The sequence below is a fragment of the Pezoporus wallicus genome, unplaced genomic scaffold (genome assembly GCF_028554395.1).
Source record: "Pezoporus wallicus isolate ANWC-B61680 ecotype Strahan unplaced genomic scaffold, APGP_CSIRO_Pwel_v1 contig_7750, whole genome shotgun sequence".
Taxonomy (NCBI): Eukaryota; Metazoa; Chordata; class Aves; order Psittaciformes; family Psittacidae; genus Pezoporus; species Pezoporus wallicus.
The window spans coordinates 177,378-188,626 of record NW_026637425.1 but is presented as its reverse complement, the minus strand read 5'-3'; the positions used below and the strand labels follow the sequence as shown (position 1 = coordinate 188,626).

Here is an 11,249-nt window from a genome sequence, read left to right as displayed (position 1 = left end):
AAGGTGCTTCCTTTTCCTGTCAATGTGTCCTCATGTGGTGTGGAGAAAGGGGAGGGGGGCGAGGACCTGAATCAGACGAAGTGGAGACCTCTCTCAAAGTAGCAGTGTGAGAGTCTTCTCTTTGTTTCTCTAGTGAGTCAGTGGTGGGAGAAATGAACTTGCCGTCTGTGTTTTGAGAGGCAGTGGGAGGGTGAAGCTCTGTGTGGACCGGTTCGTTTGTATGATTTTTCTTACTGGGTTTTGTGGTTTTTTGGTGGGCTTTTTTTGTTTTGTTTTGTTTTTAATAAAGAGCTTTTGCATTTTGCTGTAACGCCGGACAGGGGCGAGCTGATGTTTGGCTGACGGGGGAGGACCCTTCTGCTGTGTCACCGTGATGAACCTGCTAGCCCGGCGGGGGGCTGAAGGGCTGTTGCAGGGGGATAGGCCACGTGTGGCTTCAGGTTCTGGTTCTGACCCTGACCCGAGGTAGGAGCCCGGAAGCGGCTCCCAAGGAGGGAGGGAGCCGGCGCGGGGAGGTCTGCGGGGCCCGGGCAGCGCTGCAGGCCCGCAGGTGACGGGCAGCACAGGGCGCGCCGGCGGGACGAGCGCGGGCAGCCCGGGTCACGCGCGTTCGCTCCTGCGGCTGCTCCGCCCACGGCGGGCCCCGAGCGCCGCCTGAGCTCCGCCTTCCGCCCGCGGGAGGCGCCGCCCCCGGCGCAGGGCTCGGGCGGGCTCGGGCAGGCTCGGCTGGGCTCGGTTCGCTCGGCCCCGCCCCGCACGCGCGGGCTGTCACTGCGGCGGAGTCGCGGCGGCGCCGCCATCGCGGGCAGATGCAGGCGATCAAGTGTGTGGTGGTGGGCGACGGGTGAGTGCGCGGCGGCCGCGCCTCGACCCTCCGCAGCCCCGCACAAAGCGGGCCCGGGCCTGGCGGCCCGAGAGGGAGGGAGAGAGGGAGGGAGGACCCGGCGCGGCTCCGCCCCGCGGCACGGGGGAGCCGGCTCCGCCAGCGGGAGGCGCGGCGGCGAGGCGCGGCGCGGTGCTCGGCGGCGAGGCCCGGCCCGCTGCCCGGCGGGGCTGCACCAGCCAGTCCGCGGCCGCCTGGCCCCGCCGTAGCTCCTCACCTGGGGAGCAGCGCTGCAGGCGGTTCCTGCGGCCCTGCGCCGCGCTCGCCCACCGGCAGCCGCGGGTGTCGGAGCGGTGAGCCGAGGCCGAGCGGAAGGGAGACTGGGGCCTTGCTGCCGCGGCGGCCGCTGCTGTCCTTCCCCGCGCGTCCCGCTCCCTGCTCAGTTCATAAACATGGGCCTTCGTCCCCAGGCGCTGCTGAGCCTCAGGGCTCGCGGTTGGCCTGGAGCACAGACACCTTTCCGTGGGGCTTAAATCTGCTTGCAGCCGTCATTTCGCCTTTTTCGTCGGGCAAACTTGATTCATCGCAAAGTCCTCACTAAAAATGTTGATGTTCGGAGGTTTCTCTCTTACCTCCTTTTGTTGCTTGTGTTTTAAGGTGAAATACGACGCTGTTTCTGATTTCACCATGTGCCTCACATCATCCTTCTTGCTCTTCAGGCTTTTCTTATATGCCTTTTTTTGAGAACACACCTATATGCAAGCTGCAGGCGCACAATAGATTTATGCTGCTCCGTAACTTTTCTTACTTTGTCCTGCCTATTTTTCCTCATAATTCCTGTTTGCTTTTATGATCACCACGCCAAGCACAGAGCTGAGATATGGAGAGCTAAATGGGAACTGGTCTTAGGCAGGGACTGGTCTTTCTACCTTACCATGCATGTCACCCCCTCACCTTGAGCTGATCCTGTCGGGTTCTAGTCTGCAGGGCAAAAGGAGGGGGTCAGGAGAAAGAGCCACCGGGCAAAACAGCACAGCCTTGTGGAGGGGAGAGCAGCAGCACAGCGTGGTGGAAGTGGACTTCAGCTGAAAGCTTGCAGTCCAGAGTTTTGCTTTAAGGGCACGTTGACAGGGCAGACACTAAATTAACTCAGCAAAACTCTTCAGTCACGGGTATATGTGGGGTTTATGAGTCGTGTGCCTTTCCTGACTGCTGGGAGAGAGGTCAGGGTTCAGGAGGGAAGTCAGTGCAGTGTCTCCTTATGCAACCTCCCTGTTCTCAAAGAGATGGGACCTGGTCCCAGGGAAAGGCTGGGTGGATTGCTGTGATGGTTCTCGCTGTGCTTTGTGTCATCCTGGTGTGGGACTGTGGGGTTCCCTGGGGTCTCGCTTACTCCTGGATTCTTTCCTTATGCCACTCCAGTTACAGAGCTGGGTAGAGGATACCCACCTCTGCTGGCTGTTCAGCTTCACTTGGCCACTGAAGAGACAGCATTCCCTGTCACTGGCACTATGATCTGTTTCTCTGGAAGGTTGTCCTCACTTCACAGCTTTCACAGTTATAAGAAGGTTGTTTATGCTCATGGGACTCCTCTGTTCCTGTAACTAAGCTTTTCCCTGATGCTACAGGGCTAAGGAAAGCTCATGTGTTTATCAATCCCACCAGCCTTCAGCAAAGCCCTGTGCTAGTATTTGCAATGATCTACACTGATCTCTTTCCAAACTGACAGTGGTCAATTTTAAAGCCTGTTTTGTTTACGGATACTTATTTTTCCCCTTGTATTTATTGTCATAGAATTCCTATATCTGAGGAGCTTGAATAATTGTGGTGGCACATGTTTTTTCACCTCACTGTTTGCTCATTTTGATAGATTATTATGCATGTGTTGAGCTTAGCACAGAACCCTAATTTATTCCCTCTCTTTTGCTTCTTGGAGCAACTTTTGCTTGGTGTTCTGAGGCTGGTGGGAAAAAGAGGGAGAGAGCGCCAGGCCCAGGCAAGGTGCACAGTTCAAGTTTAGGCCTAGTCCCTGACAGCTCCAGACTGTTAGAGCTTTGCTTTCTTACATGGTAACTTTATTTTCTCAGTAACTTTTTACGTACTTAACCTCTTTTTGGGTGGGGGAAGATGAGTTTTGCTGCCATAGGGCTTCCTGCTGTGCCCTTCTTAATGCTTGTCACTCTTGCCCCCTGCAGAGCTGTAGGGAAGACCTGCTTACTGATCAGTTACACCACAAATGCCTTTCCTGGGGAATACATCCCTACTGTGTGAGTAATGGCCTTGGGCTTCAGTTGGTTTCTGCTCTGCATGCAGGGGTGTGTAGAAGTTGGTTTTGTAGGTGGGAGGAGGCTGTCCCAAATCAGATTGTGAACTTCTAGCACAAGGAGGGTGCTGGTGGGATGGCTGTGTATGTGAGGAAGGCAGACAAGCCCCACTGCAACTGTGCTGCAGTGTCCTCTCCTGATTCACTGCCCCCTTGGATTTTACATAAGGAGATGTGTGAGTGACAACCAGACTGTCACTGATGGGGACTCTTCCTTGGCAGGTTTGATAACTATTCTGCCAATGTCATGGTAGATGGAAAACCAGTGAATCTGGGCCTCTGGGATACAGCAGGGCAAGAGGATTATGACCGACTGAGGCCTCTTTCCTATCCACAGACGGTGAGTGCTGAGCTTGGACTGGCTTTTAACTGCTCCCTCTTGGAGTCAGGGAGGTTCCCAAGAACAGCCAGGCTTTTTTCCTTTGAGGAAAGTCTACATTCCTGCAGCTGCAGCCATCATTCTGGTTGTTTAAGGAGTATCATAGCTGAATTTCTCCTAAGAGATTGTCATATTCTAGTCCTTGCTTCGTGATGGTATTTGAAGTTATGCATGCCATAGGGAGGCTCATGTGAAAGGAATGGTGTGGGGCTGCTGTGCATCAAGCCATACTCCTATTTTCTCAGTGGCACAGGTAACTGTTGGGCCACAGGTCACTTGTGTTTCCCTGGCTCCCCTGCCAGGGGTGAGGCCTGTAGCAGTGTTAAGGTATTTGTGGCCATGGGTGCTTAACATGCAAGGCCCAATATTGTGAAAGAAGATGAAATCATACACTCAAAAGTCCATTCTCTTCCTCTCTCAATAGTTTATCACCCTTAATGGGGAAGAATTTCTTATAGCCACAATCCTTGCTTACGGGAGGAGGTTGTCATCTATTGGGCTTTCTGTCCATTCTCCCTCCATAATCTTTAGCTGTTTCTTTCTACATGGCTGACCGTCTTGTTTCCACACAGGATGTTTTCTTGATCTGCTTCTCCCTTGTGAGTCCAGCCTCCTTTGAGAATGTCAGAGCCAAGGTAAAGTATTGCACTTCTGGGTGAAACAGGGGAAGGGAAGGATCAGTGGAATCCCCTGCCCCTCCACACATACCAGCCCAAAATTTCTAGCAGTTGTGTTTTGATAAAGAAAGGTCAGAGTCTGCAGGCTTTAAGAGAGGTCTACCTCTTCTTCATTACTTCTTTGGCTAATTTTTAGCCTTTTTGAATCTGCGTCTTAAAGAAGATGCAGGATGTCCTGGAAGCTAAAATACAGTTAGGGGAAGAACTCTGTGCAGAGTTGACTGGCAGTGTCTGTCATGGTGCCATGTCTCAGTGCCTTCATAATTACATCTACACCAGTCTCTTCCTGTAGAGCTCAGAACTGTAGGCAGAAGTATCCAAGTATCCTGTTCAGGTGTTGCCACTGTGTCAGATAGTAGTAAAAACCTCATTCCTAATCATAAATGCATCCACATTGTTGCAGCTACCACTACAGCTACTTTTCTTACCATGCCTCTCTTGTTTCAGTGGTACCCTGAGGTGCGACACCATTGCCCAAATACACCTATCATCCTGGTGGGCACCAAGCTGGACTTGAGGGATGATAAAGACACCATTGAAAGGTTACGTGATAAGAAACTGGCCCCCATCACCTACCCCCAAGGTTTGGCCATGGCTCGGGAGATTGGTGAGTCTTACACGCTGGCAGATCTTTGTGGCATTGAGCTTTTCCTTTGGAGTGTCTGAGGGACAGTATGTCCTGGTTGGACTGGAGTGGCTGAGCTGCAGCTCTTGTTCTTCCCCCTAGGGTCAGTAAAGTACCTGGAATGCTCTGCCCTGACACAGCGGGGCTTGAAGACAGTGTTCGATGAAGCCATCCGGGCTGTGCTCTGCCCACCGCCTGTGAAGAAGCCTGGCAAAAAGTGTACTGTGTTCTGAGGGCTGTGGCAGAGGCACTGGCTCAGCATGTTGCTGTCCTCTGACAGATTGCATATTAGCTGGGTGTTTCTGGAGGGGGCTGGGATGTGTAGGGCCCTTCATCATGTACGAAGTCAGTGTTTTTTAAATGTCTCTTTGATTTAACGTCAGTGTTGATGTGAAGGGGCAGCGGGGGCCGGAGACTCGCTGGGGCTGTACAGCCCCCAGGGGAGGAACAGTGGGGAAGGCAAAGTAGCTTCTTGGGGCAATAGGCTGTTTTGGCTCTCCTGAACCCCCAAGCTAAAAGGGCTGAGACATCCATCCTGTCTTGGAAACGCCTGGCTACAACCTGCAGGTGAAACAGGTGGTGAAGATCCTTGTGGGAGCGGGGAGGAAGCTGATATGATGGTGCTGTGTGATAAGAGCAGCTGGGAGAGGGGTAAGGTCTCTCTTAGCCCAGCCTGCTGTATCTAGCAGGTAACAAATAGGTGCTCTAGCAGATATGTGCCTGAGACTGTTAAAGAAATCACAACCAGCCTAGGAGGGAGTCGAAGTAAATGAGATATGAAGAACTAACCATTAGGTGCTTTATTGGGTACTAGCTAAACTCACTGAATGAAAGCTCTGTGCAATCGATGTACTTGCCTTTTTGTGTGTGCACACACTAGGAGAGCATGGTGCTGCTCCCTCCCCCATCAGGCTTTAGCAGGGCCTCCCCCCCTCTTAATCCAGTCTCTGCAGAGCAGGGCTGTGGTTGTTGCCTCTGTTTTGTTTTTTTTCTACTAAAGACAACAAAGGAAGCAATGAGGAGTCTGCTAGCTTCTTCTTTCCCTTCCCATTGAAAGTGCAGGCCAGCTCTATGGAGTTGGATGGAATAGGGAGAGCTTCTCAAGGGGTGTTTTGGGGGAATAGGGTTGGAAGAAAGGTCCAATTTCTAATCATCATGTAGAGTGACAAGATAAAACCTTATTTGGTGCAATAAACATTCTCCATGACGGTGTACGTGAGCTTTATTATATAGCCATCTTCTAAAGGTAGCTTTCTGCCACACTTCTCATAAAGCTTCCAGCCTTCTCCAGCAAGACTGGGTCTGTGTCATTGTTTCCTATGCAGTTTACATCTATGAAGTACTAGTATGGAAATTAAGGCCGGGTGTGAAATGCAGGTGTCATCTTAGGAGACAAGAAATCCCCCATCAACCATCAGTGAGCTGCCAGTTGTCATAGCGCTCTTGTCACTCAGCAGGAAGAGAATGCTGTTTACTACATCATCCACCTCTGGAATCAAAGAGAGAGAACATCTGATGCACCCCTCAAATTGTACTAGAGAAACAAACATCCCAAAAAGTATGCTTTGGCCTCTAGCTGTAATGGGAGCAGGCAAATATCTCCACCTCCAACCTGTGCTTGACACAGCATGCAGGGCAGTGTGGCTGAGAGCTGGACATCAAAAAGTCCTTGTTGTGATCAAGTGATACATAGTTCAAAGCAAGTACTTATGCTCCCCTCCCAGTCATAGTGTGCATTTCACTTCTCCTAACGTAAGAGGGCTGTAGAGGAGAGGAGATAAGTTTGATTCTCATCCTGTCCTCATCAAATGCTTCAGGAATTCAGCTGCAGCCATTCAGCAAACCTGCAGCTTTTCCCACAGAAGCAGCAAGTTGCTTATGGCTGTGATGTCAGTTAAAGGGAAGGCTTGGATACAACAAATTATACCACTGACCTGCAAACTTTCCCAGTGGAATTCGATTAATCATGGCAGCAGATTTCTGAGGGTCGCTCCAATTAATTCTCCCCATGTCAGTCATAACCACTGTGGGGTTCACGGTGTTAACTCGAATCTGGGATCAAGCAAGAGCAACAATCTAACCAGGCTGCTCTGAAGTGCTCAGGTTCAGCTTTCACACTTTTCTTTGTCTCAGAAAGAATCCTACCTTGTGGGGTCCTAGTTCCATTGCCATTACCTTGCTCAGCATATCCAAAGCACTTTTTGTGGAACCTTCAAGAGAAGGGAAGAACACAAGGCATTTAAGCGCATAGCGCTTGGTCTGAAACACACATAACTATTTCACCACCCAGAGCTGGCAGCCAGCAGCTTGGTGGCTGTGGGGCTCCAGCTCAGTCAGAAATATGAGGGGTGCTGCTAAACCACACGTACGTACAGTACACAGCATGATCCTGCAGAGCACGCCGAGACGCCTGGCTCGAGACGTTCACAATAGCACCTGCCACCCCCTGTGCAATCATCTGCCGAGCCACAATCTGGAAGCAGGAGGAGAAAACAAAGAGAGATGCCAGAATCATAACAGGAGAAATCATTATTTCATTCAGGAGGAATCTTGCTGGCTATTATGGTAGCCAAAAGAGCAAAAACATCTAGAGGAAGTAAGTCCTCCCTGCCTTCCACTTACAAAAGAGAGTCTAAGTGAGAACAAAGGGCAAATTGTCGGGTTAACTTTGGGTTAGAGTCCCTTTAGTCCCCACAGAGGACACTTATCCCCACTATGTAGAACAGCTTAGTCACTGCTATTCATGGAAACACCTGTGGTGACAATTCTTTCTCACCTGGGAAACATGAAGCACAGCCTGAAGATTCACATCAAAAGACCTACAAATAAATCAAATTGAAAAGTTGCAGAGTGGTTGCAGGTCAGAGAGGAGTTGTTTTGGGAGGCAGCAGAGACTAAGCGCTGCTGCTGCTGTCCTGGAAATGCTGGTGGTACTCTAGAACAGGGGCAAGAATGGCAGCTGAGTGGCCAGCAAGAAAGGGTGCGCTCCCAGCAGCAAAGCGTTCACCGGATGCAGCAGGAGGTGAACTAGTCCAGCAGGACTCTGGTCTTGAGCAGCCTGATGTAGGTCCTCTATTGAAGTTTAAACTGTGAGCCCTGGTCCTCAGCCAGTGATTCTTCCTAGGTCAATCAAACCCTTCATATGGCAGTAAAACAGCAAATCTGTAGGATGGGTCACACAGGCCTTCCTTGGTCAGGTTTTTACCTGCTAGTTCTGCAGAACAGTCAGTGGAATTCATACGTTTTATAGTCTAGTCACAAATGGATCCTTGATTATAGACCTGCAAAAGCAATTCTTAACACAGGGACAAAGCACGACCCATCTTCTTAGAAGGAAGCAGACTCGCCACATCCTGTATCCTAAAGCTTAGCCCCCTGATTGGAACTATGGATCTTTTGAGAAACAGGTATCATGTTATTGCAGCAAGCAAATTTAATTTCCCACCATAGCAATTCTATACTCCGTTACCTGGCTCTGTCTTCTCTATATCTGAATTAAAAACAAGTGCCTTTCGATTTAGCAGAGGTTGGGTTGCAGCTAGACTGGAAGCTCTGAGCTCGATTAACAGCAAAAGGTGCTCCTGTGTCCCGCACAGGCTGGCTGGTGTGCGCACACCACCTTCTATGAGGTCAAAGTACAGGCTCTGGCTATTCAGTAGCTGGACTAGGCAGTGCTTTACTTGGTTTCCTTTTAATGCTTATGGGGAGCAAGGTGATTTTGAGAAGTGCGAAATACAGTAAACAGACACAAGCAGTAGCAACCAGACAGCTTCATCAAGTAGGGGAACGCTAGCATTTTTAAACGCGTGCGTGTCTGGTGCCATTGCACAGCTGCTTCCTTTCTAGGAGACACCCGTTTCTGGACAGTGTTGCCATATTCTGGCGCCCGGGCTCGGCTGAGGCTCGGCCGGCAGCGTCCCCTCAGCACAGGCGGGGGCAGCGGCCGCCGGGCAGCTTGACCCCGTGGCACTCACCGCTGCAGGGCCTCCCGCGTCACCTCCAGGAAGGGCTGCAGCACCGCCACGGCCGCGTTGTTCACCAGCAGCTCGAAGGGCCCTGCCGCGCCCACCGCCGCCTCCGTGGCGTCCCAGTCGGCGAGGTCCAGGCACAGGGGCTCGATGCCCGGGCACTGCGGCGAGGGCGGCCCCCGTGAGTCGGGCGGCCCCAGGGGAGCGGGAGGCGCGGCGGGGCCCAGCCAGGTTACAGCGGGCGGGGAAGGCGCGGCCCTGGAGGGGTCCCGGGAGGTCCCGAGGCGGGGGGGCGGTCGGTACCTCCTGGCCGAGGCTCTCCAGGTCCGCCGCTGTGCGGCTCAGCGCGGTCACGCGGGCCCCGGCTTTGCTCAGCGCCACGGCCACGGCGCGCCCGATCCCTGCGGGGAGACGGCGTCAGCCCGAGCTTCCGCCGGCCCCGGCCCCGGCCCCAGCCCCGGCCCCCCATCACCTTTCCCAGCTCCAGTCACCAGCGCCCGGCGCCCGCGGAAGCCGAGCGGCGCCTCCATGCTGCGGAACGAGAGCGGACTGCGGCCGGGGCGGGCCCGCCAGCCCGAGGCGGTGCCGAGGCCGGGCGGGGCCCGAGAGCGAAGGAGCCTGATAGGGCCGGGCGGCAGCGGGGCCTGCCCCGCACGGGCCAGGCTTGCCCGGACGGGGAGGAGCGGGAGCGCCGGGCTCTGCTCCGCGTCCTGGGAGGGGCAGAGCGCGGACCCGCCCTGCGGCAGCTCCCGGAGGACGCAGGAAGAAGCCGTTCCTGGGCCCGCCCAGCAGGAGATGGGGGTGCAGAGGTCGGTCCTCTAGGCTCTGGTTCCCATTGAAGTGTCACCGAGATACCGCAGGAAAACGGGCTGTTTCACCAGAGGATGAAAAGACCCAGGACTACTCTGCCCACTTCGAGCTGCAGCCCTCACCTAATAGTCACTGCCTAGAAAATCAGCTCCAAGTACTCTGGCTCTGTGGGCCCGAGGATCTGGGCATGCAGCACTTTGCATGCAGCACCTGTGTGACAACAGCAACGTACTAGAAGGTACAACAGACAAACAGGCTAGAACTAGCCAAGAGGTCACAGATAAGCTACTACACCACGGTTTATTTCCAGTGATAGCATGGCAGTTGCACTGCCTGATGTACAGAGCTGGCATTGTGTAACTGCAGAGAAGCAGTAATACTACCCAATCCAATCATTGCTGAGGACTCTTAAATTTAAGAGCTCCTGCAGCATATTTAGTAAGTGCAGAAACAGAATAGGAAAGTGCAAGAGACAAGTTTACAACAATTAACTTAGTTCTTCTTTAAATTCTTTTACTTTACTCTGTTAATCATTAGATTGTGCCAGGATTCTTCTCATCCGTGTCTGTTCCTGTGCACATCCAAGTCATGTAACTCACACGATTTTTAGCCATTTGGCATTACAAGAGCCTGGTAGGAGGATGTCGCTTTCTGGATTGCAGGCTTATGGTCCTCTTTTGGAATAGAGAATATGTAAAGAAATATTACAAACCAGGCTTTGACATATTTAAATATTTATTTTGCAGAATCACTTTATGTATGAGACAGTAGTTTGATTAAAAAGCTGCATCCAAATGTATCCACACAGCCTAAGGCATTGTCAACACAAGAAACCTTAGAAGTCTGACAGATTGAACAGTTCTGTATTGCCATGCAGGAGAATGTGGTCATTTCTCTGTTTAAGAAACACCCTACCAGCTTAGAGTATGGCAGCTCTTTAAACTAGGTATGTCAGGGTGACCAGTGACTACAGTTTTCAACTTGTACTACTCAGTTTTGCTGCCATCCACATATAGTTATTTTTGAACTCAAGTTTGCCACAATCATGACTCAGTCCATGCTGGCTGTGATACCTTACAAGAGCTGTTGTCAGGGGAAGAGAAAGAAAGGCTCCAACAGAAGAGTGCAGAATCAGTGTTTGAAGGCAAAACCTTATCAAGAACTCATGAAGTTTCATGGCTTTCTGCTACAGGAGACTGAAAACAAGAATTGTTGAAAACATTATTGAAACATTGTTGAAAACAAGGCTTAGGAAAAGAAAAAAAAAAAAGTTTCTGCAGATACCAGGAATCTCCAGAGCCATTAACGACAAATCATTAAAACCACAGGACACCTCAGTTCTAGTGAGCAGAAGACCTAATAAAGAGGTAGAACATTCCACAGCCTGGAATTCCACAAGTCCTCCTCTGAACAGGCTGTTAGAGTTACAGGTGTAACTGTTCTGGAACAGCCACTGTGCTAAGCTGGACTTGGAGCCAATTCCCTGCAGCATTCTTACTCCAATACCTCATGGTCACCTTAGTCGACATGAAGGAGAAATTTAAGCATGAGCTGCAGGACTGGAGCAAGTAGCATCATCTTGTTTGCTCCTCAGTGGAATTAACTAAAATCATGCAGAGAGGACACTGTACCCAGGCAGGCACT

General features: G+C 51.8%; 2 protein-coding genes across 2 annotated transcripts; one reads left to right on the top strand and one right to left on the bottom strand.

Moving 5' to 3' along the window:
* The first annotated feature begins 705 nt into the window (after window positions 1–705).
* Window positions 706–6,041, top strand: RAC3 (Rac family small GTPase 3). Its single transcript, XM_057405389.1, has 6 exons — window positions 706–844; window positions 3,019–3,090; window positions 3,369–3,486; window positions 4,098–4,160; window positions 4,650–4,809; window positions 4,930–6,041. Exons 1-6 carry the CDS (start codon window positions 810–812, stop codon window positions 5,058–5,060), a joined length of 579 nt encoding a protein of 192 aa, XP_057261372.1. The 5' UTR covers window positions 706–809; the 3' UTR covers window positions 5,061–6,041.
* DCXR (dicarbonyl and L-xylulose reductase) lies at window positions 6,025–9,424 on the bottom strand. The gene is made up of 8 exons (XM_057405388.1): window positions 9,268–9,424; window positions 9,099–9,196; window positions 8,802–8,956; window positions 7,604–7,646; window positions 7,201–7,300; window positions 6,973–7,037; window positions 6,762–6,879; window positions 6,025–6,316 (listed from the first exon to the last, which is right to left on the bottom strand). Exons 1-8 carry the CDS (start codon window positions 9,323–9,325, stop codon window positions 6,213–6,215), a joined length of 741 nt encoding a protein of 246 aa, XP_057261371.1. The 5' UTR covers window positions 9,326–9,424; the 3' UTR covers window positions 6,025–6,212.
* Window positions 9,425–11,249: the final 1,825 nt, after the last annotated feature.

Excerpts from the sequence above, each read along its gene's own strand:
- RAC3 (XM_057405389.1), top strand. The coding sequence starts at position 810 with ATGCAGGCGATCAAGTGTGTGGTGGTGGGCGACGG. Across the intron at positions 845-3,018 it reads TGTGTGGTGGTGGGCGACGG|AGCTGTAGGGAAGACCTGCT; the intron begins GTGAGTGCGCGG and ends TGCCCCCTGCAG. Across the intron at positions 4,161-4,649 it reads TTGAGAATGTCAGAGCCAAG|TGGTACCCTGAGGTGCGACA; the intron begins GTAAAGTATTGC and ends CTCTTGTTTCAG.
- DCXR (XM_057405388.1), bottom strand. The coding sequence starts at position 9,325 with ATGGAGGCGCCGCTCGGCTTCCGCGGGCGCCGGGCGCTGGTGACTGGA. Across the intron at positions 8,957-9,098 it reads TGGAGAGCCTCGGCCAGGAG|TGCCCGGGCATCGAGCCCCT; the intron begins GTACCGACCGCC and ends CCCTCGCCGCAG. Across the intron at positions 6,880-6,972 it reads TGGAACTAGGACCCCACAAG|ATTCGAGTTAACACCGTGAA; the intron begins GTAGGATTCTTT and ends GCTTGATCCCAG.